This window comes from Chinchilla lanigera, unplaced genomic scaffold, assembly GCF_000276665.1.
Source record: "Chinchilla lanigera isolate Chin_1 unplaced genomic scaffold, ChiLan1.0 scaffold00067, whole genome shotgun sequence".
NCBI classification, from domain to species: Eukaryota; Metazoa; Chordata; class Mammalia; order Rodentia; family Chinchillidae; genus Chinchilla; species Chinchilla lanigera.
In genome coordinates, this window is record NW_004955468.1 from 970674 (window position 1) to 994075 (window position 23402).

The following is a 23402-nucleotide window of genomic DNA, read 5'->3' on the forward strand; positions in this document are numbered from 1 at the left end:
GTGGGTGGATGGATGGATGGATGGTGGGTGGATGGTGGATGGTTGGATGGATGGATGGATGGTGGGTGGATGGTAGATGGATGGTGGGTGGATGGTAGATGGATGGTGGGTGGATGGTGGATGGTGGATGGATGGATGGATGGATGGTGGGTGGATGGTGGATGGTGGGTGGATGGTGGATGGATGAATAGATGGTGGGTCGATGGTGGATGGATGAATGGATGGCGGGTCGATGGTGGATGGATGGTGGATGGATCATGGGTGGATGGTAGATGGATGAATGCATTGATGGGTGGGTAGGGTAATGAATGGATGGATAGATGAGTAGATAGGTAGGTGAACTGATGAGTAATGGTAGATATAGAGATGAGTGGACAGAGTGAGGCACAAACAGAGGTAGGGCTAGAGTGCATGGCTAAAGGAGGGACCACAGAGTCTGGCAGAGTAGAGCCAGAGAGGTACTTACGCGGTGCCCATTGAAGACATAGGCCAGATCATCAGCTCCCAGCTCCACATCAGGCCGCAGCTCAGGCCTCGCCCAGCCCACTCGCATCTCGCCTGTGGTGACTGCCTCGAACTCGAAATACCAGCGGCCACTCTGTACCGCATAGGATTTCTCTGCCCTGAAGATGCGCACCCGGTCCCAACGAGACTGGCTCTCCACCTGACCTACAAATGAGTCCAGGCAGAGTCAGGGGGTGTTGGGCAGGAAGTGACTCCTGAGACATCAAGAGACTGGTGGGAGAGACCAGAAAGGGTGATAGCCTTGGGTAACTAGGAGGAGAGCAACAATTTCTTGGTATTAGAGGAGGACTGGGAAACCTCAGACTAGTCAGAGGAGTAGGAGGGACCTATGAGAGAGACCCCGTCTTGTCAGCAGTCAGAGCTTGCAGAAAGCAGAAAGACTGACAGAGACACAGAGGGAGAAAGTGGTCAGTGCCCTGATCAGGATTATAGTCTGGGGTTAAGGATCAAGGCCAGTGCTTAGAATCAAGGATTGAGAGCAGGAGTGGCGTCGGGGGTAGACTCAGAGTCAGGTTAGACCAAAGTAGAAACTGGCATTGGGACCAGGAGTTAAGAGAGTAAGGATTAGGGACCATGGTGAGGGTTAGAGGTCAAGGCTGGAACTGGGAGTCACTGAAAGGTCAGGGTTGGACAAGGGTTGAGGTTAGAGATCTAGGCCCTTGATTGGGTGGCTCTATGTTGTAGCTATAGTCCAGAAATAGGGGTAGGAGTCATAGGTGGAGTCCAGGAATTAGAATCAGGGCTGAGGTCAGCACGCACTAGGCTCTGGATTGAGCCTAGAAAAGGACTGAGTCAGATCAAAGTCAATGATCAGATGAGGTTCAGGGTTGGGGTCAGGAAAGAGCTGGCGTTTAAGGGAAGGTCATTGCTCACCGACCTGATCAGTCCACTGAGTGTTATAGATGGAGCCCATTCAGGGGTTGAGTCAGGTCAGAGGTCAGGGGTCTGGGGTCAGGGTCAAGATAGGATCGGGGATGGGGACCAGGGTCAGCACTCACTGGGCTCCTGGTCAGGCGGCTCAATGTTATAGCCGTATCCCAGCAGGGTGCGCACGGCCTGGCAGAGGCTGTCTCGGTTGCTCCGCTTGGTGGCCTCATCCAGCAGGCGGTAGGGCACAAGGCGGGGGTTTCTGCGTGCAGGGATGTCCTGCACAGCACTGTAGCTCCAGCCCTGGCCCACGCGGTCTCTTGCCCACACGTTGTGCCCATTCTCTGCCAGCCGATCCACCAGTGTGGTCTGCGCAGGTGTCAGTCGCACATGGCTCAGGTCCAGGGGAGCTGGCTTGTACCCGTTGCTCATCATATACCTGCTCGTGGGGAGGACACATGGGATGCAGCTCTGCTCTCCGCTTCTGGGCTCTGCATTATGGGATCCTGGATGTCCAGGATCTTTACCTCTGAGCTTTGGAATTTCTTTTTTTTTTTTTTTTTTTTTGAGTTTTGGAATTTTTGACCTTTGGTCCCTCTCCTCTCCTCTCCTCTCCTCTCCTCTCCTCTCGTCTCTTCTCCTTTCCTCTCCTCTCCTTTCCTTTCCTTTCTTCTCTTCTCTTCTCTTCTTCTCTCCTTTCTTTTTCTCTCCTCTCCCTTCTCTTACCCTCAGCTCCCCTCCCTTCCCCTCTCCTTCTCCTTGTTTCCCTCTCTCTCTCTCTGTCTCTCTGTCTCTGTCTCTCTCTCTCTCTCTCTCTCTCTCCCTCTCTCTCAACAGTAGAGAGGGGTTGGAACCCAGAAGCACTTTACCACTGTGCTATATCCCTAGCCATTTTTATTTATTTTTATTTTGAGACAGTCTCACTAAATTATCTAGGTTAACCTTGAATTTATGATCCTCCTGCTTCAGCCTCCCAAGTAGCGGGGATTACAGGTGTGTGCCACCACACCTGCCATGACCTTTGGACTCATATCAAAATTCTAAGACTGTCTAGAATAATCCGAGATCTTTGACCCCTGACTCTAGGATCCTGTGACCCTCGCAAAAGCTTTGACATCACTGACTCTGGCCTCTCTGACCCCTTCATCTTGATTTTTGGGAGCCTTACCTTGACACTCTTTGGCCTCTCACCTCTAGCTTTGAGGTTTCTTACATCTGCCTCTAGACCCAATCAGTTCTAAACGTCTTGCCTTAGAGTCTTTGACCTCTACATCAGGACCTCTAATCCCTCACTATAATTTTAGGATCTGCTATACCTCCGGCAGCCTCTGTTCTCACTTGTCACTATCGACCTCTTGCCGTGAACACGGAGGTGTCGCCTCAACTTTCTTGGGACAAACCCTGACCCTGGATCCCACACTCACTCCTCTCCTTCTCTCTGCCAGACTCCTAACCCCTCAGCCCTGGACACTCACCTCTGAGCCTTGAGCCCTGAGCCCACGGCCCCTTCATCTCTGACCTCAGGCCCTTGGGCCTCCACAGCCCCCACTCCATTCCCCACACAGGCCCTGGGCTGCCTTCACTCACGTCTTGGGGAGCTTTGTCTTCTTCAGGTTGTCCTCCGCCTTCTCGTCCGCCATGCCCACGTGGCAGCCCAGTGCCAGCAGGGTTCTGGGTGGGGAGCAAGGTGACAAAGTCCCGAACCTGTTGCCTCTCTGAGTTTTTTACCTCTCTCTGTCTCTTGCTCTGGCTGAAGAAATGTCTCTCTCTGGCCCCATCCCTCTTAGTCTTTCTGACTGCTGTCCTTCCAGGTTTCTTTGTCTCTGTATCCCTTTGACTATGTCCATTTCCCCTGTCTGTCTGTTGCTGTCTCAGTCTCTCTGTCTCTGTCTGTGTCTGTCTGTCTCTGTCTCTATCTGTCTCTTTCTGTCTCTCTGTCTGCCTCTCAGGGGCCTACTACTCAGAGGCTCAAGTCATCCTCCTGCCTCAGCCTCTCAAGTAGCTGGGATTACAGGTACATGCCACTGCCTTTCTCCTCTGTCAGTTCTGTCTCACAATCCTTGGCCCTTCTCCCTTTTGTATCCTCTCTGTCAGTCTCTTTCTCACTCTCTCTCCCTCCTTGCTCTCTTCCCACCAGCAGCAGGCCCAGCCCCTTGCTCCCTGGGAACCCCCTTACTTGAGCGTCTCCCCGGACATCTGAAGGTTGTAGTTCCTCTCGGGCTCCGGGAGGCTGTGGAAGTCCACGAGGCACGGGTGCAGCCTCTTGTTGTCATCCCGAACCTGGAAAAGCCCCACGCTCAACTCCTCAGGCTCCTCAACTCCTCAGGCTCAACCCTCCCCCAGTCCTCCTGGGCTGTGACTTCAGACCTCCCACCATGACTGCTGCCACCCACAGCCCCGAAGCCCCAGGCAGCAGTGCCTCCAGTGAACTCCGTCACCGCACCCTCCGTGAGGAGTGCAGCACTGCCTCCCCTCACCGGGCCATAGGTCCAGCCCTGCTCGATGCGCGTCAGTGCCCACAGCTCATGAATGTTCTCGGCCAGCTTCTCCCGAATGCGCTCCAGGTGGGGGGGCAGGACAATCTGGGAACAAGGGATGTTCATAAAGTCCCTGACATCCCACCACCACCTACAGCAGTACCCCCTCATCCCAAGGGCCCAGGAGAGCCCCAAGCAGCCCCCAAACACCCCTCTCCACAGCCCCGCTTCCCACCCTAGTCCTGATTCCAGGGTTGGTGCTCAGACGAGTGAGGAACAGCCTCATCAGGGTAAAAGATCACTTGCAAACAGGTCTGTCTCCCCGGCGGGGACTAGGAGCTCCAGGAGGGCAGGACCTGGGATGTCTCAGTCTCTCAGTCCCCAGCCCAGCCCGCTCTGAGCTAGACCCAGGGGAGATGCTCAGGACCTGTCTGCTGAATGCAACGATGTGCCCCTCCCTTCTCGGTATGGTGGGATTGGTAATGCTTCGCTCATGACACCTGCCTCATAAGGAGCCAGCGCAGTCCTGCATGTTACAAAGCTTTAGAGTCCCTAATCTGGAAACCTAAGATCCAAAATGCTTGGAAATCAGAAACTTTTTAAGTGTCTACATAATGCTCCAAGTGGGAAAATCCACATCTAACCTCTTGTGATGGGTCACAGTCAAAACCAGCACACTAAAAATGCTGTATGCACTCCTGTAATACCAGCACTCTGGGAGGCTGAAGCAGGAGGCTTGCAAATCTGAGCCCAGCCTGGGCAACTTAGTGAATCTGTCTCAAAAAATAAAGAAGAGCTGGGGGTGTAGCTCAATGCCAAGGCCCTGGGATAAACTCAAAGTACAAGAGATAAGAGACAGAGACAGAGACAGACAGACCAAGACCCAACAAGTTGTAGTGGATAAGAATCACACCTCCTAGGTTCAAATCAGTTGTGTGACTTGCACAGGTTGCCTAACCTCCCTGAATCTTGGTTCCCTCACTGTAAATCAGGACAACAGCTGCCCTTGCTTATGGGACCATAGAGAAAACTCCCTGAAACTAGGATTCTGAGCTGAGCGTGCTGCCACACGCCCGTAATGCCAGCACTTGAGAGGTTAAGGCAGGAGGATCATTGCAAGTTCGAGGCCAGCCTGGGCTACAAAGTGAGTTCAAAACAAACCTGAACTGCATAGCGAGACCCTGTCTCAAAAAGACAAAAAAAAAAAAAAAAAAAGAAAAAGAAAGAAACTGGGATTCTGCCTTGAAAGAGTCCTTTGCTTCCTCCACGCCTCAGCTTCTCCGTGTGTTAAACAACAGAGTTCCCAGCTTCCAGCTCAGCTCCCCACCTCCCTGACTCCTAGGACAGCTTGCCCCTCCAGAAGCTCCTACAGGCAGACTGTACCTGGACAGTGTCCACAGGGCAGGGCACAAAGTCTGTGTGTGACAGACAGCGACTGGGGCCCACCAGGTGGGGCCCTCGGGGCCCTTCCCGTCGATACTCCTTGATGGGTTCCAGATGGAGCCGCTCCCGGGGGAGCACTGCCTCATGGCAGGGGGCATAGCCAGGTGGAGGGAGGAACTTGAATTCACCATGGCGGCCACCAAGGAGGAACCGCACCCTGGGAAAGGAGAAAGCGGGTACAGGGGAGTCTGTGGTCACCGGAAGATAGAGGAGCAATTCTGGGACTTGAGGTCCCTGGGCATTTATAGGGTCATGGAGGTCACTGAGGAGTCAGGAAGTCTAGGGTCAAAGGAATATCATCAGCGAATGCTGTGGGAGGATCCAAAACAAAGTGCGGGGTCATCGAAGGGATTAGGGTGAGAGTTAGTAAAGAGTTCCCGTTAAGGCAAGGTCATGGGAAGGGCCTTTGGATGAGATTCCCCCAGGTTAACAGAGCATCTGGGAATAATGGAAGGTTGGGGGAAACCAGAAGAAGGTCATTTTAGGAGTCACTTAGAGTCTGTTATAGTTATGAAATAACCATAATCTCCACCAAATAAACATTCAGAGAGCTGGTGTGGGGCGGTCAGTGCAAAAGGGCTGAGTCATTGAGAAGTCTTTAAATTAACTACAGTTATAGGGGGTCACTGGGAAAGTCTGGGCCTACTGGTTCATCACTGAGATGCTGGCATCACTGAGAGATTATCAGAAGAGGATGGAGCCACTGAGAAGGTCTGCGGTCACTGGGGGAGGAGAGAGGGTCCGTGGTCATAAGATTATTACCAGATTCTGGAGACACTGAAAGATTCTGAAGTTACTAGAATCTCTGGGAGGTTACTAGAAGGTCTCAGATCACTGGGACACCCTGGGATACCTGAGGTCACTACACAGTATATGGAGTCACTTAGAGGTCATGTGCAAGGTAATGCAGTTGGGAGAGTCTGAGGTCATTGGGTTCATGTAGAGTCAGTGCAGGTTTCATGTAGGGGTTTCCTGGCTACCTGTCAGTCCTGATGATGGACTGCTCTGTCCTGGCCTCATAGCAGGCTTAAGTGATAGAGAAGTTCCCTAGAGTCAGTCTCCAGACCTGGGATGGACAATGGAGCAAGGACAAGTTCTCACTTGATGCCAGCTGAGAAGCTGACAACGGGGAAGAAGAGCCCGTCGAGGTTGAAGGCCTCAAAGACACCCTGCACAGGACAGCCATTGATGCGGAAGGAGATGGACGGCACGCTGAGGTCCAGGCAGCAGCTGACCACATCCTCGGGGGCCAGGAGGTGCTGTCCTGGAGAAGTCACTGGGCGTGCCACGTGTCCTGCACCGAGATCAGCAGAGAGAGGTCTGAGGCAGAGGTTCCATGGAAGCAATAATATCAAGAGACAAGGGGCAAACATTGGAGGGTCCTCTGGAGACTGGACTTTGGAATCCGTAGGGGCAGGCATTCCCCTGACAGTCCTATAGCCCTAAAATTAGAGGCAGAGGTCGGGAATACCCTGAGGTTAGGATCCTGTGAGCTGCGGGGTCATAGATTAACATCCTCCTCAAATGAGGATTATGAGTTGGGTGTGATGGTGCACATCTGTAATCCCAGCACTTGGGAGGCTGAGGCAGGAGGATTGTTGCAAGTTCGAGACCAGCCTGGGCTACAAAGTGAGCTCAAGGCCAGCCTGAACTGCATAGTGAGACCCTGTCTCAAAAAGATTAAAAAAAAAAAAGTGCATGGATAAAACAAAACATTTTCTAAAAAATTAGGATTATGGAAACTTGCAGGTCTCAAGTTAAATAAAGATCAGAAATCCTAATAGTCCAGGCAATCTTCTAGGATCTTTAGGGTCAGAGGTCATGCCTCCTCCGGGGGCAGAGTTCTGGAGACTATGAGGAAACAAGTCTTCCAGCATTCTGGAAGATTAAAGGTTACAGTCTTGGGAAATAAGGTGTAAGGGGTCAAAGTTTGCCTTTTCTGGAATTCAGAGTCCTGAGAACCCCAAGCTGTGTGGTCAGAGTTTTGGAAACTCTGGGGTCAAAGGTGAGGGGCGAGAGTCCCCCGGAGGGGTTCATGTACCTGTCCAGAGATGCAGCCCATCAAAGCCGTAGGAGTAGAGATCATCGCCGACCCCGTTGCCGCCCCAGCCCTCGCCGCCCCCAGGGTAGGGGCTGTAGCCCTCAGTGAGGGCCCAGCCCACCCGCAGGTGGGTGGCCTGGGCTGTCAAAAATGGAGCCACCTCGTCCACCATCACCTCAAAGTACCATTTGCCGTACTGCGTGGTGCCCTCTGCTCGGCCCACAAAGATGTTGGGGCGGATACTGCAAGAGAGATGAGAGAGGAGAACCAGGTGTGGGAGGGAAAGAGGCAGAGAGGCATCAAAAGACAGATAGAGAGATGGGAAAGAGCCAGAGAGAGGGAGATGGAAGAGAAACAGAAACAGGCAAAGATAAAAATTTAAAAAACAAGGGCTGGGGTATAGCTCAGCTGTACAGCACCTGCCTGGCAAGTGAGGACTGAGTTCAATTTCTGGTTCCAAAAAAAAAAGAAAAGAAAGCAACAAAATGAAACACAACTGTGAGAGGGAAAAAGAGTAGAGACACAGGCAGAAATGGAGCCCAGGACTGAAAATCAGAGGACTGGGGAGCCAAGGCTGAGCTGGGGCAAGGTGGACAGGCTGTGGACACTGGTCTCCTGCTGCAGTCACCACTGCCCTTGACTTCTGACCTCAGAATATAAACTGGAGTCTCTGCAGCAGGGAAGTGGGGAGGAGTTCGGAGCCTGGAGCGGGAATCAGGACCCATACCTGGTGACGTAGTTGATGAGGTTTGTCTGCAGCAGAAGCTCGCGACCAGGGAGCAAGTTTTCAGTAATGAGATCTTGGTTGGAGCGCACAGCCACACCATTGCACACACACAGTGAGCACAGCACATCCAGGACCTGGAGGTCAGAGGTCAAGGGCAGTGGTGACACTGCAGCAGGAGACCATGGAAGGACCATGGTGGGAAACCTTAAAGGCAAGGATACCATGTTCAGACAAGACATGGAGATTTTGCCTAAAAGGAGATGAGACGGTGAAGATGGAAGGTCAGGGATCACAGAGAAAGGTCAGGGGTCAAAGAGGAAGGTCAGGCTGGGTGAGGTGGCAAAGTCTGTAAGCCCAACTACTGAGGAGGCTGAGGCAGGAGAATTGCAAATTCAAGGCCAGCCTGGGCAACTTAGCAAGATGTTATCTCAGAATAAAAAAATAAAAATAAAAATTACTAGGAGGGTAGCTTAGTGGTAGCGCACCCTAGGTTCAATCACCAGTACCACACACACACACACACACAGACATACACACACACTCGCACACATACGATAGGAAGGTCAGGCTGTGTGTGGGTCACATAGGTTGCTGGGATAAGGCACCAGCAATGTAAGAAAGGAGACAATGGAGTTGTGAGCAAGGAGACCAAAGGGCAGAGTGACTAGATCAGTGGCAGCCACAGAAATCAAGATGAGATTCTGGCCCCTATGTCTTTAGAGGCCAGGTAGAGGACATAAGTGTGTGAAGAGGCTAGAAATCATGTAGTGGGAACTGGGAAGGCCTGCAGCAAAGTGCAAAGCATATGTGCAGCCCACCTACAGGCTATGAAACTTGAAAATTTTAAAGCCATTTCAGGCATCTGACAAAATACATTTGTGCCCTAGAATACATTTAAGAGCCATGAGCTTGAGACCCTCATGTTGAAATGGAAGGATGTGGGAGTGCAGTCCAGGTCACAGATAAGATAAAGAGGCATCCTGAGACCATGGGAAGAGGTCAGAGGTCAGGGGTGAAAGGTCAGGAATAAGGGGCCAACCTTATGGTTCCTCCCATGCTTGTCCAGGAGAGAGATGATGGATTTGATGTGGTTCTCCTGGATGATGTTCAGGACCTCAGGACTCTCGATCAGGACACAGTACAGCACCTCCAGGATGCCTGGCCAGGTGCCAGAAGGAGGTGAGGGGCTGTGGCCCTCCCCTCTCCCAAGCTCCTGTCCCTCTCCCTGGTCCTCCTACCAGATGAGGCCTCCAGCCGATCCAGCTTGCTGACCAGCCAGTCCAGGTTCGTGGAGAAGAGGGCACAGTTGGTACGATTGCCACGGATCAGAGAGGCTGAGGAGGCCACAGAGGTCAGACTCAGTGGGACTGGGGATCTGAAGGGCTCTTGGGGAAGTTAGGCCTGAGCCCCCTTACCCAGGAGTTCATAGAGCAGGTTCACAATCTCTTTCCAGGACTCGGCTGCCTCCTCCCCGGCAAATTCGGCAAAGTGGGCAGCAGTGGTGTAGACATTTAGGCGGTCAATGCAATTCAGGACCAGGGTGAGCATCCCCTGAGGTGGAAAAAACAAGGGATGGGGTCACCAGAGGAGTCCCAGGGCCCTGATTCTTTATCTTGCTTGGATTTACTAATTCATATTCCTTGAACAGTTAGCAGCTGTGTGTTTTCCGGTTTAAACCAATCCCTTTAGCTCCATATCCCCAATCAGTCCCATCACCCTCCTCTCCTCCTTGGGTTCCCAAATCTGTCTTTGTCTTCTCTCCCTCTTTCACCAACATAATATGCCTTTATTAACATCGAGACTAAATTAATTGTGCTTCTCTTTTCTGCAGTTTGCTCTCCATCCTACTCGCTCCCAATCACTCCCCACCTGGTCCTAACTGGTCTGGCTCACTCTCCACACCAACCATTAGGCTTTTTTTTTTTTTTTGTCACTTTCCCCTTTTCCACGTTTTAATCCTTCTTTTATTGTGAATGATAACACATATAGAAAAGTGTATAAACGATACACCATTTATTCTAATTATTCATATAGTTATGCCCTATAAAGTTGCAATGAATGTTGAGTTACTAAATACTGAGCCATTGCTCCTAGGAGAAACACAGAAAGTTCCTGTGAGTCTCTGGTCATAATTTTTTTAAGAGACAAGTTTTCACTATTTTGCCAGGCTAGCCCCAAATTCCTAGACTCAAGCAATCCTCCTGCCTCAGCCTACCACACAGCTGGCACTACAAGCACATACTATAACACCCAGCTTCTAGTCACAAATTTTCATCAACCAATCATTATATCACTAGTATGGTTGGAATCCAGTATGTCCCCCCATAGAACTCATTGTGTTGAGGGCTTAGTTGTGCTGATAGCATTTTGGGAAGTGATTGGATCATCATGACTCCAATTTTGTCAAACCACTGATAAGATCATAATCTGATGGTATCATCTGAAGGTGGTGGAAACAGGAGGTGGGGCCTAGTTGAAAGGAGTAGAACATGGGGGCATGAACTTGGAGACTGCATTTGGCTGCCAGCTACCTCCTCTCTCTTTCTCTTTCTGCTTCCTGCTTGCTACGAGGTGAGCAGCTTTCCTGTTACACCCTTTGCAATAATGTTATGCCTCACCACAGGCTTAAACGCAACGCAGCCAGCTGACCATGGACTGAAACGTCAGAAACTGTGAGCCAAAAGTTGTTTATGAGGGGCTGGGGATTTAGCTCAGCAGCACAGCACCTGCCTGGCAAGTGCAAGGTCATGAGTTCGATTCCCAGTACCGGAAAAACAAAACAAAACAAAAGTTGTTTACAGTATTTTGTCACAGCGATGGAAATGTGACTAACACAATAAACTTGTTTCATGTGTATTTATGTTTAAAGATATTTATTTAATATACATTATTGATTCACTGGCATATAATTCATACCAAAATGAAATTTATCTAACATACATCTCCTTATGAGGCACATCCCAACCTTTTGTTTTTTTACATTGAATCTGAGATTTTTATACTAAGCTATATCCTAAGTCTCTTTTTTGTTTTTAGTTTGAGACAGGATCTTGCTAAGTTGCCCAGTCTGGTCTTGAACTTGCTATCCTGCCTCAACCTCCCAAAGTGCTGGTATAATAGAATATGCCTCTGCATCCAATTCACATCACAGTTTTGCAGCATTTAAAATGCTAGACAGGGCTGGGGATTTAGCTTAGCGGCACAGTGCCTGCCCAGCAAGTGCAAGGTCGTGAGTTCCATTCCAGGTACCGGAAAATAAAATAAAATGCTAGACAGCATCTTAGCACTTAGGAGTCATTTTAAACAGTGAAGTGAACAAAAGGACAAAATTGCAAAAAATATGGAACTAAGTATACTGCAAAAAGGACACTTGTTTAGAGGATGAGAGCAGAAACAAGAGGGCAGAGGTTTGCCTTGTTCAGCCTCAGATGGGATCCCATTCTCCCATCAGAAAATGTAAATTTTCTGCCAGACTATCCAGGCATGGTGGTGCATGGCTAATCCCAGCATTCTGGGAGATTGAGGTACAAGAATAGTGAGTTCAAACCCAGCCTGGGCAATTGAGCAACTCCATCTCAAAATGGGGTAAGAGCTGGGTGTGGTGGTGCATGCCTGTAATCCCAGCACTCGGGGGGGCTGAGGCAAGAGAATCGTTGCAAGTTCGAGACCAACCTGGGCCAGCCTGAACTGCACAGTGAGACCCTGCCTCAAAAAGACAAAAAAGAAAGAAAAGAAAAGAAAAGAAAGATGAAACTCAGTGTAAAGTACTCAGGACTGTCAGCATTGGGAGAAAAATCTACAGAATGCTTTTATAACTGCCCCAAGTCAACAAAGAGAACATGTCAGTCACTCAGAAGCTTCCTCAATGCCCCTGGTCCATGCATCCTGCCTCACTAGGAATAACCTCTGTCCTGACTTGTACAGAAAGCTCTTCCCTACTTTTTAAACATGTGTATACGCACACACACACACACACACACACACACACACACACACCAATAAACAGTCTAGTTGAGCGTTGCCTGCTTCTGAATTTGAGATATATAACAAGCATTCTTTGGCCCATGGCTTATCATTTTCAGAGTCAAGCACACTGTTGCATGTGGCTGTGGCTTCTCTTCACCGTTACTTCCAAAGCTGGGCTATGCCATCTTTACGAATCCATTTTAGTGCTGCTGTTGGACATTTGGACCGTGTACGGTCTCAGGCACATATTACAAATAGTTCTGCTATGATCCTTTTAGACAGCAGTCCCCTCCCTTGTGTGTGGTTTCACTTTCTACAGTTTTAGTTCCCCTGTCGCCTGCAGTCCAGAAATATTAAATGGGAAATATTTAATTTTCCCACAGTTTGATAGAGATGGCACAGTCACATAACTTCTATTACACTATAGTGTTATAGTTGTCCAATTTTATTATTGTTTATTGTTGTTAGTCTCTTCCTATGCTAATTTATACATATAAACTTTATCATGGGTATGTGTGTATGGGAAATAACCATATACAGAGTTTAGCATTATCGGAGGGTTCAGGCATCCCGTGGGGTTCTTGGAGCCTATCCCATGTAGATGAGAAGACACAGCACTAGTAAGACAGGAAGTGCATTCAGGTAAAGAGCACCTGATCCTCTTGGAGTCACACAGACTGGCTCTGCCACTAACTTATTGTGACTTCAGAAGACTCAATCCTTTAGCGGCCAAACTAAAGACCTCACCATGGCCTGGTTTTTGTCAACTCTCTGCTTTCATCTCCCCCCACTCTTCCCGGGCCACTCTGTTCCAATCACCTCTTGCTCTTTATGGAACATGCCAAGTACATTCCTACCTCAGGGCCTTTGCACATTCTCTCCCCTCTACCAGCTACCACTCCCCTGGGTATACCGCTGGCTCCTTCTCTTCCTCAAGTCACCCTGCCTGAGCACTCTATTTTAAATTGCGAAATCCCAGCACTCCGTACCTCTTCCCTGATATATTTTTCTCCTTAGCATTTATCTGCCTGCCCCCGCCATGTGAACTCTGTAAGAGATTTTTGTCTGTTTTGTTTACAGCTGGCACACTAGTTGAGTAGGTGACTGTTGTTCAATCTCTCTGAGCTTCAGTGACTCCATCTGTAATATGGAAGTTACAATCCCTAGGGGTACATAAAGCCCTTAATACATGTTGAGAGCTAAATTCAAGATAGAAATAGTGTAAAGACTCACGCTTATGTAGCACCTACTCTGTACTGAAACTGTTCTGCCTAGCACATACTGTGGTCATTCCAGCCCGTAGGTCCGGTAGTTATTATTGTCCTTTATGGGGTTCTTCCTCCCCCTGGAGGCTGGGGTCCTTGGATAGGAGGGGCCAGGTTGAAAGCCTTTGAGTGGACATGCTCCCTTCTGCCCAGGACAGCATCAGATCCCTGACCTTTGTCCAGGCCGCTGATCCCAGCCCTCTCGGCTCCTCACACTCAGAGCTCTGGCTGAGGGAAGCCTTGCACCTCTTCCCTTTGTGTACTAAGACTCCCAGCCCCTGACTGAGCTGAGGACCCTCCCTATACTCTCCTTTTGCACACCCCAAGACCACCCACTCCCCACTCTGGTTCTGTCCTCCCGCACAGATTCAGCTCCTCGAACTGGCAGCCCCACCCCACTCAGCCTGACTGCTCCCCAAGCCTCGCCTCGAAGATCTGGCCTGGTCCCTGGGCTTCACACAGGCCCTGCCCCGCCCTCGCTCCCTCTCGGCCCCGCCCTCCTTGGCCCCGCCCTTCGCGGGCTCTAGGGCCGGGAGCTGAGGCTGGGAGCCTCCCCCGTGCTCCGCCCCCTGCCCCACGGCCAGTCCTCCTCTGGCCCCGCCTCTCCAAGCAGAGGCCGAGCCTCACCTCCTCCTGAAAGAGGCTCTGGCGATTGCGCAGGCTTCGCAGCTTGCTCTGCTTCTCCTCGTGCTGCAGCTCCTCGGAAGGCGGCTCGAAGTAGCCGATGAGGTCCTGCAGGCTCAGGATGACGCTCTCGATGGGCAGCGCCGAACCAGCTGGGGGCCCCGAGCCCCTCGGCTTCCCGCTGAAGCTGTCCAGGCCCCTGCGGAGCACAGCTGTGAGCTGTTCCTCGTGCCGACTGTCACCCCTTCCCACCCCTGCAGGCTTCCACAGACGCCCGCCTGTTGGGGGCATAAACAGGGAGGGAAAGGCCTTGGCCAAGCGGGTCTTGGGACTGGGACTAGCTCCTGCATGGGCACCGGAGGTCATAGAAGGAGTCAGCTGGGGAGGGCCGGGTCAAGGCCCTGAGTGTCTGGAGTGTGACGGGTGATGATCAGGGATGTGAGGTCAAAGATCTTGGTTGCCTAGGTCCCGTGAGGGGTTAACCGCACAGAAGTCTGGGGTTTAGAGACAGGGGCCACCGATATGTCAAACAGGGCTGATCACAGGCAGAGGCTCAGCCCAGTGAGAGGCCTCTAGAGATTAAAGCAGTCAGGTATGGGGATGCCAGGAGCCCGGGGTCACCCCACAGGGTGGCGGCTGCTCACTTGATGAACTGGTTGTACAGGCCTGCCGTGCTGTGGATCATGCGGGCAGCCTGCGACTCCTCCTGCTGGCAGCGGGTCAGTGACAGTGAGTCGTCCATGTGGCCTTCCTGGTGCAGCATGGCCTGGGTGTGCGAAGACAGAGAGGTCGGCAGGGGCTCAGCCACCCACAGCCATGACCCCGACTTCTGCTTAGAATTTAGTCTCACGGCTGCCGCCTACTCTACAGAATCTCTCTGCTAATCTCCCCCATCTTCCTAGCCCTCTTCATCGATCTTTCTCTCCTGTCTCCATCTTTCTGTATCTCTGTATCTCACCTCTATCCTATACCTTGTCTCTCCTCTTCCTGTCATCTCTCTGTCTCTCTCTCTCTGTCTCTGTGCTCTGTCTTTGTCTCTGTCTCTCCTCTGTCCCCCTCCATCTTGGCTGTCTCCAGACCAGACTGTGTCCGTGGCTCTCTATCACTGGTTTGCACGCCTCCCCTAGGCCTGAGGGTGTAGCTCAGTGGTACAGCACTTGTCTAGCATGCTCAGGCCCTGGGTTTCATCCCAGTACTGCAGGAAATACCCCCTCCCCCTTGAATCTCTAATTGCACCTTGAACTTAGCATGTCCCAAGTGGAAAAGCTGACCACCTTTTTACAAGGTGAGCCCATCCAGCTGCCAGCTTTGCCCCTAGTGGATCCCACACACCTTGTCTGTTCCCACAGCTGAAACACCACCCGCCTGCTGCAGGTTACCCCCTGTTCCCTCAGGCCCAGGCCCCACCACTCTATCCTCCACTTCCTTCTCCAAATGCAGGCCTCATTTCTGCAAAGGGGCCTCCCCAGGCTTGACACACGTTCACTCTGGAAGTCTTTGTTGAGTGGCTCTGCTCTAGGCACGGGTGGGGGATTTAAGATCTCTGTCCTGAGCTGACTCATGAGTCCTCATCCCGTTTAATGGTCCTTCCACCTTTGCTACTGCTCAGGGAAAATATTATGGCATCACTTTTGTCTCTCTCACCTCACTTCAGTCTGTCAGCAAATCCTGTTGGCTCCACCTTCAAATTACAACCAGAACCTACAGTCCCCAGGCGGGTCCTGTCTGCTTTCATTTCCCACCTGTACCATCACAGCAGTCTCCTCCTGGCTTCCAGCTCCGCCCTCACCGCAGTCAGACTAGGAACCCCGCACCCCAGAGTCAGACCTCCTCTTTGCCCTGCTGAAAAATCTTGTGGCTCCAAACAAGATAAAAACTAAAACACATCACACCACGCGTTCCCATCTCTCTGTCCTCACCTCCCACCAATTGCCCCTCATTCATTCTGCCCCAGCCACACTGCATTCCAACCCCAGGGCTTTTGCCCATGCTGCTGCCTCTGTCAAAAGTAGCTTGCCTACTCCTCAACTGTAAAACTGTGTACTCCATCAAAAGTGGGTCATTCACTATTCCTGACCTACAGGGCACAGGGAACTGGTCTGCATAGCTCATGTATTTTTCCCCCACACACATCCAGACCCACTTGGGTTCTCAAGGATTGTTTGTTATTCTCAATCTGTCATTATCTGCCTTTTCTCTGTCTCAGTCTCTGTTTCCGAGTCCCTCTGACTCTTTTCCCTCTCTCTGTCTACATTCCTCTCTCTCCCTCCCTGTCATTTTTCCTGTCCATTTTTCCCGCAGTCTTTGTCTCCCATCTTCAGACTCTTGAAGCCTCAAGCATGAGCACCCAGCCCCTTCCTGCCCCTGCCTGCACCCCTACTCTCTCCCCACATGCACCCACCTTCTTCTTGAGCACACCGAGCCGCAGGGCCTTGGGGTCCGGGGCAGCGTAGGTGAGCCATAGGCCTGAGGCCATGTGCTGCACAAAGCACAGCGACTCCCCGTACTTGATCTCAGGAGGGCCCATGCCCTCCACGTCCCGCTTGGGTGCGACATCCAGCTTCTCCTACAGAGGCAGGGGACAGAGGTCAGCCTCCTCTATACATGCATCTAGCGAGGGACCCCTGCAAGACGGCAGAGTGGAAACCAGAGTGGGGTTCAGAGCTGTTCGTGAGTCACCCTGACACCCGCAGACCTTGGAGATCCGGAAGCAGAAGGAGGTAGCCTTGGTATGGGCCTTGCTGGCATCAACCACCACCAGGCCCTGGTCCTCCGTGAGGGCCAGGTACCGCCCAGTGGTGACGTGCCGAATGCGCAGCGGCTGGCCCCAGCGCAGGTGGCTGCCGCTCCAGCTGCAGAAGGCAAAGGGAGGGAAGTGAGAAGCGCCCTGTCTTCCCTCAGACTCCACAGCTTTCTCAAGCCCCTGTTCTCTTCCAGGGTTTTCCGAGCCTTTCTGGGCATCCTCAAATCTTCCTTAGGACCCCTCAATCCTACCTCAGGTGCTCCAAACTTCTCTCAGGCCCTCCAAGGTTCTGCGGGGATCCCTGGATGTTTCCAGTGCCCCTAGTCTATCTAGGCCCCTACACTCCCCAATCTCTTCCTCAGGAACCCCCCACTCTCCCCCTGGACCTCGTTTCGCTCCAGGACTCCAGGATCCCCAAGAACCTTCATCTTTCTCATAAGGTCCCCAGATTCCCGTCCCCCCTACCCCCGCTTCCTCCCGCCAGATGCTCCAATCTCTTCCTCAGATCTTCCCTGGAGACCCTGTTTCCCCTCCCAGGTGCCTTAAAGGGGTCCTAGCTCCTCCTTCAGCCTCTCTACACCCACCTTATTCTCAGTGGCTCCAGCCTCCAGAGGGAGCGGGCGTGGGTGCACACAGACCCTCCCTCATAGTAAACAAGTCTGAGGACATGAGAGAGAGTAAGGTCAGAAATTCAGGCTCCAGCCCCACCCCCAAATCTAGCCCCAAACCGCATTAACAGGTCTCCTACAGTATGGATCTTGAACGGTCTCCAAAGGCCTTGTATTGAAAGCTTGGTTGCCCAGCCCATGGTGCTACTGGGAGGTAGACCCTTAGGAGATGGGGCCTAACAGGAGGAAGTTAAGTCACTGGGAGTGTCTGTTGCCCTTGAAGGGGATACTGAGATTCCCAGGCCCCCCATTTCTCTCTCTTTTTTGGTTGTCAGCTGCCACACCATGAACTGGCCTCTGCCACTTGCTGCTGCCATGATGTGCTGTGCAAACACAGGCACAGAGATAAGTGAGCAGAGATTGAAACCTCTGAAACCGTGAGCCAGAATAAATCTTTTCTCTCATTAAATTGAATATCTCAATTTTTTTTTTCACAGAAAGCTAACACAGAGATCTAGTCCCCCAGTCACCCTTTCCTCCCCACCCCCACCCCAAGGCCCCCAACCTCTTGGTCCCCAACCCGGACCTGCGCTGGTCGTCACTGTCAGCAGGTGAAATGGTCAGACACTCATCCATGTGTCCATGAAAAAGACGGAGGACGTGGCCCCCTGTCACATATCCTGAAAAGGAGCAAGGGAAGGTGGTGGCTATGAAGCAGGAACCCCAGAAAGGCCCAGGAGTCAGGGTGCGATCTGGGGGCCCTGTATGTCCCCTGTAGGAGGCCAAGGATTGGCTCTGGGAGTCCACAGTTGACAGTCTGAGTTTTAGGGTATTAAGAATCTGAGATTCGGATTTAAGGCCAAGTTTAAGGCCTTAAAATGGGTATGAGATTTGGGGCCCAAGGTTGGGGCCCAAGGTTGGGGCCCAAGGTTGGGGCCCTGGCTATACAGGCCTTTTAAGGTCAAGTTTAAGGCCTTAAAATGGGTATGAGATTTGGGGCCCAAGGTTGGGGCCCTGGCTATGCAGGACCAAGGCTGGGGATTGGGAGCCTGTGGTTTAAGAATCTGAGTTTGGACCTTTGAGATAGGGCTCAGAGGATGTGGTCAGAGGCCTAGGTCTAATATTTCAGGTTACATTCAAAGCTTTGGGTTTGGGGCCTGGGTTTAGAGGTGTGATTGGTTAGGTCCCAGGCTGGGGGATGGGGCGGGGGCCTGAATTCTTTGCATTGATTTTGGAGGTCTGAGGCTGGGGTCTGGTTTGGTAGTCATGCATTTGGAAAGAACTGAGCTGTGTAGTTAGAAGTTGACAGGTCTGAGTTTCAGGATCTTAGTTTAGGGACCATGGTTAAAATTTCAGCTTGGTACTGGCATAGACATCTAAAGAGTTATGAAAGTTGGGGTCAACGTTTGGGGGCCATTCTTTGAAACTTTCTTTGGGGACCTGAATTCGAGAATTTTTGTTTTTGAGAAATTAAGATTGGAAGTCTGAGGCTTATAAAATAGGTTTAGGGTCTGAATTAGGGTTTCTGGTTTGGAAACTTGAGGTTTGGATTACCGGATCTGGGCTTAGGGGTCTGAAGTCATGGTCTGTGCTTGAGATGTGAGGGATAAGCTCCCATTCTGAGGTTCTAAGCTTTGGATCTGGGTTTGAGGGTCTGGCCCCTAAGACTGAGTTTGCTATGGGAGCTTTAGGGATTAATATTTTGGGGTCTGAATTTAGCAGTCTGATATTGAGTTTGGGATTTGGGGATCTGAGCCTTGGAGTTCTGGCTTTGGGGTCAGTTTGGAGATCTAGGTTTGGGGTCTGAGGTTGCAAGGATGAGTCTGGCATGTCTGAAGAACACCGAGGATCTGTTTTGGGGGGGTCTCAGTTTAGGGGCCAGAAGTCCGGGGCCCTCACCCTCTTCACAGCAGGAGCAGATAGGGTTCATGTTCCATAGTGTCTGCATGAAGGAGGCATCAACCTGGAGCTCCCCGCTGGCAGTTGACAGGTGCTGGGGGCCACCAGGATGTGGTCAGAGATGATGGGCAGAGGTAGGCAAGAGACCAGAGCCAGAGGCCAGAATCAGAGTGGATCCCAGGAAACATACAGATTTGAGGCAGAAGATTTTGAAGTCACAGATCAGGAACCCAAGATCAAGTCAGGAAATGGGGAATCAGAAAGCAAAAAATTAGATGTCAGAGGTCAGGAAATAGGAAATTTGGAGTCAGGATGTTGGAGTCCCAAGACCAGCTAGACAATGGTGAGGAGTTGTGGCTAAACATATGTGTCCCCAGCCCTGTAAGAGCCAGCACTGCTTACCAGGTAGCGCTCAGAGGAGACACTGACGAGGATGAGGTCATCTCCAACACGGACCTTCTCCCCTTCAGACCTCTGCTTGGAGGCCGGGTGCGCTGTCCACCAACAAGCTTCTCCTGTGGGCAGTGGTGGGATGGATGGGTGGCTATCAGGATGGTGGCTGCGGAGAATGCTTTTCCCCAGGACATTCCCAGACACTGAGCCTCCCAGTCCCTGGGCCCATTAATCTATTACTGCCACTAACTCTCTGCCTAGACTTCTCCCCAAGTCTCCCGTGTAGTACATGTCCATCCCTCTGCCCAGACTCTCTGCCCCAAAGCCCCCTTTCCTGGCTCCATGGCAGTCACATGCCTGGCTCCAGAGTTCTGCAAACCTCCTGCCCCCAGGTCCCCATCACATCCCCACCCAAATCCCCAGCACCTGTTGCATCCTCCTGCAGTCCCACATCAAAGGCCAATTTGTCAGTCATGGAGCGGGAGGTGGTGAGACAACTCAGGTACTAGAATTGGAGAGGAGGGGTCAGCCTCCTCCTGGCAGTTCTGTCCCATCCCCTGTCCACACCCCTCGACGATGCACTTACCATGCCGCTGTGTGCATGTCGGAGTAGGATGGCATGGCCATACAGGAGTGTCCTGTGTCCCCCACCCTGGGATGACTGCAGGGAAGAGGGAGGGCACAAAGTAAGCACAGACCCCCAGAATCTCAAAACCTCCAAAACATCTGGCCTAGTCACAGAGGAGAATATGCTTTCCATAAAATACCATGCTCAGGCCTGGAGATAAGGAAGCCTCAGACTCCAACAGATCTCTACCTCAGTTTCCCCATCCATGACATAAGAGGCTGTGTCTCTGTAGAGCCTAGAGATGGACTATTCATATTCCCCAAAGCCCACTCAATCCTTCCCACCTCCTTCACCTTGTTGATCAGGCCCCAGAGTCATCCAGGGAGATGGGTATCTTCCAGCTGCCAGGGACACTCGGGGAAGCCCCAATACCTTGTGTTCCATGAAGCTCAGCCTCTCTAAGCTGTCATAACCTGGCTGAGCTGCAACCCACTCACACTGGGCCATCACTAGCAGTTAAATACGTGAATGTCTCCTGTAGTGATCAGGTAACTGACCACCCTGTGCGGCCACGCCCCCTCCCGAGCACTCAGCCTTTTTTTTGGGCGAGCCAGTATATCCAATGTGCTTGATGGCACCATGCCTCTGCCACAGCTCTTACATGCCCATGCTCCTTGGGGGCCATGTGATAAGGCCACATGATCACATGGCAGACCCGCTCCTGGACTGGAGGAGACCCACACTTGGGATGGGGACAGGTAAAAGGAGAGATCCCATGCAGTGAAGAGCTGGGGTCAAGGTTGGAGGAAAGGATGGGAATGAGGAGGAAGGAACAGGTGAGGAGAACGGGGCTCAGAAGCCCCTACACCTTCCTTCTTTCCTGCTGCCTGCCTGGCTTGTTCTGGGCTCCACAGCCCCTGACAGCTGGGGTGGGGGAGAAACCCCAGCCCCTGTGTGCAGGATGTGGGCCCAAGCAGCAGGCCTGAGGTCAGAAGAGGTGGGAAGGACAGGTGACACCCAAGGCCAGACCTACCCACTTATCCAAATTGGGGGCCTGTGGAGGCAGGGCAGAGAGAGGAAGAAGATCAGATGATAAATGACTCCTAGGTCCCCCACCCGTCCCTGTCCCTGTGCCCTGCCTAGCCAGGGGTGGACCTCACCTCCACTCCAGCCTCCACGGTGTTGGCCAGCATCTCCTGCAGCGCTCGGACCGACAGAGACTGCTCCAGGATGAAGCAGCAGATGGCCAGGTCGGGGGGCACATTCTGGGGTGGGTGGGCAGGCTTCAGTGGGGACCTGAAGACTCCCGAGTGCCATTCCCTGGCATCTTTTTGCTTTAGTCTGACCAGCCCCCAACCCAGCCCCACAAGGAGCTGCTGCCCCTGCCACGCCCCTCAGACACACTGACTCCGCACAGCCTCACAGGAAACACCTTCTCCGCCTCCCCCCTCAACCCTAACCCACCCAGGTCCACCGCGCCTCCCACAGAGCCCTTCTCCCTCTCCCTCACCTAAGCTCACAGGAAACCCAGCCCCTGCCTCCCGCCTCAGACACGCCGATCCTGCTGCAGTGCAGGAAGCTCCCGTCCTGTGGCTTCCCCACAGATAACCCAAGATCTGCTCCCATCCCAAAGGAAGCCCTGTCTCTGGCCTTTCTCGGCTCACTGTCCCGGTCCTGTCTGGCCCCTTTTGCCCCTCAGGCACGGATGCGCGTTGCTTTACAGACACAGGAAGTTCCAGCCTCACACCTCCCGCCTCTACTCCCACCCCAGTCACCTCAGATTCTTGGACCCGCCCCTGAGGCACGAGATTCGGCCCTCGGCCCCTTCCCTTTCAGCCCCCGAGACGCCCTCCCCCATCAGGTTCGCGTCCTCCCCCCTTCAGCCCCACCCCCATCCTGTCCCCGCCTCTCTCGGACCCCGAGTCCACCTCCCTTTCGCGCCCCAGGTTCCTTCAGCTTCTCAGGCACCCGTGCCCTCCTGTCAGCCCGCTGCTAGCGTCGCCCTCCCACAGGCCCTCCACTATTGGATCCAAGCCCGCTGGCGCCTCAGCCCCCTGCCTCTCAGACCACCTTCCCCTCACACCCCTGCAGGACTCTCACGTCCCCACACCCCTCAGACGCCCTCGGCCCTTCCTGTCTTGGGCCCCACACACGGACGGCCCCTTAGGCGCCTCTTCCCTGGACCTCGGGTCCTTGGCCCTCGGCTCAGTCTCCATGTCCTTCCCCCTCGGGTCCTGCTCCTAGACTCTCCGGCCACCTCCCCTTGGACGCAGGGCTTTCTGCCCCTTCGGAAAACTTTGTCAAGAAAATCTCTGCATCAGCAGCTCCCACCTGCCCTCCCACCCCTCCATGTGCACAGGATTCCCCGAGACTCCCAGTCCGTCAGACCCTCCTCCCCACCCACTCAGGCTTCTCACCCCCACCTCAGAGTCCTCAGCCCCTTCCCGCCTCAGACTCCACCCACTTCTACCCCCATCCCCGCAGACCCCGCCCCTTGTCCGCCTAGCCCCGCCCCCTTCCCGCGCCGCCCCGGGGTCTCCCAGAACCCGCTCCTAGGGAGCCGGCTTCCCGCAGCGCCTGCGCACACCGACCTGCGCGTTGCTGGTGGGCTCCAGGAAGCAGAGACGGTTGCCGAAGCCTTCCGCGGCCAGGCAGAGCTTGAGCTGCTCCTTGAGTACGGTGGCGCTGCACTGCAGAACCACCTCGTCGTCCTGAGAGGACCGAAAAGAGGACTTGTTCGTGGGGCCGGCCGGGACACCCCCTACACTACATGCTGCGGGGAGCTCGCCCCACCCTTCCCCTTGCGGACGAGGCAGCAGCTCCTGAGAACACCTGCACACCAGGCCAGGGCCGGCTGCAGAGCCCTCTGCCTACTGCTAAAAACCTCACAAGATGGGAACCATTGCCGTCCCATTCTAATACAAATATATTTTGTTTTGAAATGGGATCTTGCTATGTTGCCCAGACTGACATTGAACTCCTGGGCACAAGCGATTCTCCTGCCTCAACTTCCCAAGGAGCTGAGACTACCAGCGCCCACCACCGCACCCGGATCATTCCATTTTTAAAATGGGGCAATTTGCCAGGTGTGGTGGCGCAAGCCTGCAATCCCAGCACTCTGAGGCAGGAGGATCACCACAAATTCGAAGCCAGCCTGAGCTGCATACTGAGTTCAAGGTCAGGCTGGAGTACATAGCAAGACCCTGTCTCAAAAACTAAAAAATAACTAAGTAAGTAAAATGGGGCAACTGAAGCT

At 52.8% G+C, this 23402-nt stretch overlaps 1 protein-coding gene across 1 annotated transcript in view; it reads right to left on the reverse strand.

Annotated features, from left to right (window-relative positions):
* The window catches only part of Ryr1 (ryanodine receptor 1 (skeletal)), a gene marked incomplete in the record, with an annotated part of 120312 nt that overhangs the window by 90867 nt on the left and 6043 nt on the right, over positions 1 to 23402 (reverse strand). Inside the window, 24 exon segments of the mRNA XM_013522408.1 lie at positions 467 to 669; positions 1524 to 1831; positions 2980 to 3063; positions 3569 to 3672; positions 3870 to 3974; positions 5253 to 5469; positions 6414 to 6606; positions 7354 to 7595; positions 8081 to 8214; positions 9120 to 9238; positions 9319 to 9414; positions 9496 to 9631; positions 13939 to 14134; positions 14580 to 14701; positions 16337 to 16501; positions 16631 to 16787; positions 17263 to 17337; positions 17873 to 17966; positions 19186 to 19279; positions 19588 to 19700; positions 20005 to 20083; positions 20165 to 20239; positions 21307 to 21411; positions 22738 to 22857. Of these exon segments, the coding sequence (XP_013377862.1) occupies positions 467 to 669; positions 1524 to 1831; positions 2980 to 3063; positions 3569 to 3672; positions 3870 to 3974; positions 5253 to 5469; positions 6414 to 6606; positions 7354 to 7595; positions 8081 to 8214; positions 9120 to 9238; positions 9319 to 9414; positions 9496 to 9631; positions 13939 to 14134; positions 14580 to 14701; positions 16337 to 16501; positions 16631 to 16787; positions 17263 to 17337; positions 17873 to 17966; positions 19186 to 19279; positions 19588 to 19700; positions 20005 to 20083; positions 20165 to 20239; positions 21307 to 21411; positions 22738 to 22857 (3336 nt within the window).